The 6,589-nt window shown below is 44.0% G+C and overlaps 1 protein-coding gene across 2 annotated transcripts; it reads left to right on the top strand.

The window, feature by feature from the left end:
* Positions 1-203: 203 nt before the first annotated feature.
* On the top strand, positions 204-4,161 carry ARL4D (ADP ribosylation factor like GTPase 4D). Of its 2 annotated transcripts, none has more exons than XM_044418728.1 (2): positions 204-301; positions 3,093-4,161. In XM_044418728.1, exon 2 carries the CDS (start codon positions 3,197-3,199, stop codon positions 3,788-3,790), a length of 594 nt encoding a protein of 197 aa, XP_044274663.1. In that variant the 5' UTR covers positions 204-301; positions 3,093-3,196; the 3' UTR covers positions 3,791-4,161. The 2 variants fall into 2 exon arrangements, with proteins under 2 accessions (XP_044274663.1, XP_044274664.1); XM_044418729.1 differs by lacking the exon at positions 204-301 and adding an exon at positions 1,397-1,467.
* Positions 4,162-6,589: the final 2,428 nt, after the last annotated feature.

Genomic DNA, 6,589 nt, shown 5'->3' with positions numbered 1-6,589 from the left:
ATCCACGACCCACGTGAGGGGGACCGTGCCCGGTCGGCGACAAGGAGCGCGTGGTGACACTCTGCGCAGGCGCCCTCACGAGCTTCTGGTTGGTTCTCCGGAGAAGCGGGCATGGCGACGCGCTCCCAACGCAGAGCGTTGATTGGCTCTGGCATCAGCGACGTCACTGAGCAGGCCTTTCGCTTTCCAGCTGCAGCGTCTAGTGCCGAGCTTGGTGTGACTGGTTGCACCGCCCGCATGATTTTTAGGAGCAAGAGGAGGGTGCCGCCGCCGCCGCCGCCAGTTTGGAACCCTGATGGAGGTAAAACTCAGGATTGTAGCCTCGACTAGGGTTTGCTAGGACTGTAGATAGGACTGATTTCCTCTTGTGCTTACCCCCTGCAACTCTTTTCAGTACTGAAGCTCGACTCTAAAAATGTGGGGACGAAACAGATAACAGGACCTCTGAATGTGTGCAGAGTGGTTTTTCCACCCTAGAGAGTCCCTGCAGAACATTCCAACTTTTAAAGGAAATCTGATTTCCCGAGCAGCGTTTTCTGCTTCTAGGCAGACTTGAGTCCCATGCCTCCCCCCCGCACCAACTTTGCAGATCAAGTATTATCTGTAAAGGGAAATTGGAGGTCCGGAGGTGTGCAGTCCTACTTGCCTGGCATTCTGTGCAGTGTCTCATGGAAACAACGCTGCTTTCCCAAACTTCTTTTCCTAGATTTTGTTGGGGTACAACTGCCGTCATCCTTACGCAGCTCTGCCAGGAATCGGGGTTTTGAGCTGTAATACAACCTCAACCCCGAGGTTGAGAAATGTTGCTACTGTAGCGGGAATTCATAGCCCACTGTTTTGAGCAGTTATAATACTGACTTTGTCATTGCTTTTGTGGGAAAAGCCCAGTGAAACTGGTTATCTCTCAACCCTAATACATCTGATAGGAGGGGTGCAGCAGAGGAAGGAAAATATAAATTCATGTGCAAATACCCTTTCCTGTGTAAGTACGAGCGGGTCCTCACCTGGCATTAATATGATAAAAAGCTGGGCTTCTGCACCTCTCATCTTTAGAAGTTGAATACTGTTTGTTCACAATTTTCAAGTATTAATGCTCTTTGGAACCACTGTTCTTGCAGAAGTAGACGGCTGTCTTCAGGGAGTCTTTGGCAATAGAACATGGCCAAGCCCCTTGCTTGCACCAGCTGCAGTGCCTATTAATGTTTCTTCTACCCTTGGCTAAGAATCTAAAGAAAGAGGATGACAACCTGGAAATCTTTGGAAATAAATCTTTTAAGAGCTTAAGATCTTCCAGTTTAAATCTCTACTTTGAATTGCATCTTATGAAGGGACTAAGTTAAGTGTATTGCCTGAAGTGTGTTGTCTGCTTACAGCATTCTTCCTGCAAATTTTCCAAAACTGGATAAATCCTTTAAAGATGCAGTCCTATGGATGTTTAGCTGAGGAAAAAACTCTTGGTATATAGCAGTGAGTATGTCTGGGAGTTGTAATCCTTTTAAAGTCTAAACTGGAATAGGTTTTGTGTCCCAAAAACCTTTTTGCTGGCCTTTCAAAAGTAACCACTTTTTTCAGGTTCTTATATGAATTATAGATTGGCTTTCTACTTTGTAGTTATTTTCAATTTATTTTGATTGTATTGTTTTATTGTTGTATATTTGTGAACTACTTTTGGAATTAACATGAAAGGTGGTATGTGGATGTTTTAAAATAATTATCTGCAAAGGTAGCCCCCTGTAAATGGAGATTTGAATATAGGCACAATACCAAAAAATCGATGCTTGTTGGAACGGAAACATCCTTCCTTGCTCTGTGTTATGCCTAGTATTACTTCCCCAACAACTTTTCTGTAAATAACTGTGCTGTGTTAGTTTGTTGCAAAAAGAACAACAAACAGTCTGGTGGCAACTTAAAGATGTAATAATTTTTTTCTGGCATCATAAGATACATAATGTGTTGCTGAGAATTTCAAAGAGTTCCTTCAGATCTCACTATTTACAATCCTTCATGCTCATATGTGAAACTGTATATAACTTTTATACATCTGATGAAATGAACTATAGTCCACAAAAGTTTATACCATAATAAATTTGTTAGTATTTAACAAGGTGGATGAAAATTATGTCAAAAATACAGTTTTTAATTTAAGTTGGATTTTTTTGATTTTTGAGGAAATCCAAAGCTTATTCATCATGAAATAAGGATTCGTTTTTAATTATGTAGCATGAGGCTTTATATTCATGCAGTGTTTAAATTTTGTTAAATGAATTTTATCAGTCCATTCACACTGTTATGCTCCATAGGTTTCTGTAAGATTCTTGGACAATTTTTGTCTCTAGAAGATATTATCACAGATGCTTGGTGTTACAGTTCTCAAAACTGTGAATTTGTGTGTGTAGAAATCACATGCCTCTTCTTCACAGCAAAAATGTTATAAAATAAACATATAGGGTTGAGAAAAAGACTCTAATCCCACTGTACCTTTGCAAATCTATGTACACAGATCAACCCCTTACCTCCTAAGTGCTAAGTTTCAAAACATTCAGTGAAGACTTTTGGAATAGATCTGCACAAGAAGCTACCTGTGAGGAGGGAGGGGAAAGCAGTAAAAATGAAAGTTGAACCTTTGAGCAGAATGCTACACAAATCTTTGGATCTTTTTTGTAACGCCTGAGGTTTATCATATTATTAGTTCCTTGAAGAAGAAAACCTATAATGGCAGCTGTCTATAAAAGAGACCCAGTTTGGGGAAATTTTAATGATGTTCCTGTAGCTGCAGGTAAGGCAGGCATGTGTGCAAATTAGGGAGAAAGCCACGATTTGAATCTAGTCCCATGGACTAGTGATTTAAATCAAATCCACCCTGATATTTAAGGGGCCACAAGACCTTGTATCTTTAAAATAAGATCTGAGTTAGGTTATTTGAGAGGTGTGACCTAAGGAATTATTTTGGAGACTGAAGAGAAGATTCAAATGTGTGAAGAAAACATCACCTGCTTCAGAGTTGCGGTTTTAAAGAGTAGCTAAAAATGTTGATCGCTGGGCATGAGCCATTACCTGGAGTGACACCAATGTGTGTGCTTGTATTTGTACAGGTATTGATTGTATCCCTGTCTCTTGTTGCCACCGTTGTGCAATTGCTGTGAGCAGTAATCCAGCCACCAGCGTTCTTCAAGATTTGGTGCCAGTGGAGTGAACTATGGGGAACCAGCTGGCACTGATGCCTCCTTTCCTGCCCCACTTGCAAGTCCTGCATGTGGTGGTGGTTGGACTGGATGCAGCTGGCAAGACGTCTCTGCTGTACCGCCTGAAGTTCCAGGAATTTATCAAGAGTGCGCCTACTAAGGGCTTCAATATGGAGAAGATCCGCGTGCCACTGGGGGGCTCCCGCGCCATCACTTTCCAGGTGTGGGATGTGGGTGGCCAGGAGAAGCTGCGCCCACTCTGGAAGTCCTACATGCGCCATACAGATGGGGTAGTTTTTGTGGTTGACTCGGCAGAGGCCGAGCGTCTGGAGGAGGCCCGTGTGGAGTTGCACAGGATTGCCCGTTCCTCAGACAACCAGGGGGTCCCTGTTTTGGTGCTGGCCAACAAACAAGATGTATCCCAGGCGCTCTCAGTAGCTGAGCTGGAGAAACTTCTCAGCTTGCATGAACTATGCACCTCGGACCTGAGCTACATCCAGGGCTGCAGTGCGGTCAGTGGACTGGGCCTCCAGCAAGGCCTGGAGAAGCTCTACGAAATGATTCTGAAACGGAAGAAGCTCCTTCGCAGCAGCAGGAGGAAGCGCTGAAGAAGAGCAAGGGAAATCAACAATGCTGACTTTTGTAGCTGGATGAAAGTTTACTTTAGGAGCAATATATGAACAAATACTGGGCAGACTTCACTTTTCTATGGGGTATATTCTGATCTGTGGACGGTTGCGCAGCAGGGACAGTGTGGTGAGGGCCTCCCCGGACTCTGAAGTGGGTGGGATTCTGGAGGAGGTGCTCAACAGGGGGAAGAAGGGCAGTTTTCCAAGAGCTGGTGGTGAAGATGATGGACTCTTCCAGCAGCACTCTCACGTCAACCATAACCTGTTTATATCTTTTTTTAAAGTGTCAAGGGCCTTTTATGGTTTCTCTTAAATTATTAAACACGTGGGCTGCAAAGCTGGACAAAGCATTTTGGTTCCTGTCTGTACAGAGCACGGATGGTGGGGCTGGAGTGGGAGGAAGGATTCCAACTTGCTTGCGAATGAGGCAGAAGATAAACTATGGGAAGAGGTTTGAAAGGGCTGAATTCCTTGCCCCATGGGTTGTAAAGGTAGCCCTTTCAGGAAGGGGAGGCCATGCTTGGGAAAGGCTGCCTGCAGGAACACAGCTCGATTCTTTCATATATTCCATTGAGTATCATCTTTTCCTTCCTTGATGAGCATCCATAGCAAGCCCCAGATCTTCTAAGATAGGGAAACCCAGCTTGTGTCTTCATTTAGAAACAAAGCTCATTTTTCTCTCGGCTGCGGGAGGATGGGTCTGCTTCAAACCTGGGCGTGAAGGGAAGGGCGCGTGCGACAGGAGGGGCTTTGCATTGCTGTGCAACTCCATCTGCTGGCTGTGGGCCCTCCCCACCCCCACTCGACAATCCTTGCCTCATGTTTTGTGCAGATTTTGAGCCCATGCAAAGCCTGCAAACCAATTATCGGTGCTAGCTACTGTTTTCCCCCCACAAAGGTGCCTTTGAAGATGGTTTATTTGATTTTTTAAAAATATTACGTCTATGTAGATAATGCAATGTGTTCAGTACAATACCATGGTAAGTGGTTATAAAAATCAAGAAACCATTTCCTAATGAGCCCCTCTGAATCTTTTTAGTTTCTGCAGCAGTACTTACCTCTGGAAATGAGCAGGATATTTTTCTGCCACCTGGTCATCTGAACCAGACACCATATGTCAGGGAAGTGAGGGGCAGAGAGCATGGCGTTTAGGCAGACTGGTGCTCCCAACAGACCTATTGTCTAGTGACTCTAACCCCCACCAACCAAATCAAACTGGTACATATTTTGGCAACAACTGCTGTGATAAAGACTTGACACTGGTTCTAGCACAGTCTGGAAATTAAAAGGAGTGAAACTGTTTTTGGTTTTACAAATGCACTTAGCAAAAACACCATTTTACCAGATGGGATCGTACCCATAAGAATTCTGTCCTCCTCCTCCCCCCGCCCATGCACACACACATTCAGACGCACAAAGGGGAGCAGAAAGTGGAAGGATGCATTCAGTTCTGATTTGACATGAGCGTTCAGCTACAGTACCATATGTATTTGCAGAGTTTTATAGACCCACTTTCTGAATGGAACTGGACATTATCAGCTAATGTTCACTTATTGAACTAACGAATACAGGGGAGGGAGCAATTCTAGAGGAGAATTTTTAGGGGAAGGGAACCCCCTCACCCCAGTGTCCTCCAGTCTGTACATTTTTCTTCCATTCTAGTCCATTTTTTCCTTCTAAGATTATTTTAGGGTTTGGAGTGTGGAAGAAAAATTGCTTGCAAGCATTTCTGCGTGCATTGATGGGGGAGCGTGGACTGTGCTGTTATTCCAATAATCCAGTACAGGTTCCTGCCCCATATTGTCCCCTCTCCAGCATCACTGCCCCATGCAGTGCACAGAAACACACATACATACACACAATCTGCTTAGGAGTAAAAAAATAAAACATTCAAGAGAATTCAAATCTGTGATGTGTATTTTGGACCTTAATCCAAAGTGTGAGAGTGAAAATCAGGCAGCTATGGTTACTCAGTCCTGAAAAGAATGCTCTTCTCTGTTTTTGTGTGTGCCTTTTCTCATTGGAAAACAGAATTTTATTGTGCCTGTGGCTCAAATCAAGCCCTCAGTGAGTCAAATTTCTTGGCCCACTAAATGGGGATCATAGTCTAGCATGATTCTTGTGTCTATATTGATATTTTCAGAGGGGATCCCAGCATAATGAGCTAGGAACTGGTTTTTGGTTTGCAATTTATGTATAGGTCAAAACAGTTACGGTACCTGAGTAACTTATTGGAAGTGTGCTGAAGGTCAGGTTTTGCCTAGAAGTCCTTTCCTTTCAGCCTGGAGTACTCTCCAGCCACACCATCTCAGTGCATGTGTTGCGAGGGGTGAAGTTACGGGGTTCATGCACCCCATTGTTTCACATGTTCACATGGGTGCTGAGCCCCAATGCAGCCTGCCTCGAAGGAGGTGCTTGGTCCTCCACACTGGATAATGCTCAGATACAAGCCTCTGAGACAAAAGTTTCATTTTGAAAATGATTTAGGTTTTCCTGGCCAACAGTGGCCTTGAATTGCTTTAGTAGTCAATCATGCTTAAGCTCGATTCTGGAGGAGAAGCAGTAGCTCTCCCGGCTGGGAGCTGAAGCACTGATGCACTCTTTATGTAAGAGAATTGAGGTCAACAGGTTTAATTCTCCCTTGGAACTGTTACATAAAGGACTTTCCAAATCTGCTGTCCTCTCATGCTCCTGCACCAATCCTAGGATTAGTCATATTGACTCACTATTATCATTTTCAAATGCACAGGTCCTTGTAAACCATCAATTCAATTTGGA

This window comes from Varanus komodoensis, unplaced genomic scaffold (assembly GCF_004798865.1).
Source record: "Varanus komodoensis strain SLA01 unplaced genomic scaffold, ASM479886v1 scaffold92, whole genome shotgun sequence".
In the NCBI taxonomy this organism is placed as follows: Eukaryota; Metazoa; Chordata; class Lepidosauria; order Squamata; family Varanidae; genus Varanus; species Varanus komodoensis.
This window is presented reverse-complemented; position numbering and strand designations above follow the sequence as displayed.

Excerpts from the sequence above, each read along its gene's own strand:
- ARL4D (XM_044418728.1), top strand. The coding sequence starts at position 3,197 with ATGGGGAACCAGCTGGCACTGATGCCTCCTTTCCTGCCCCACTTGCAA.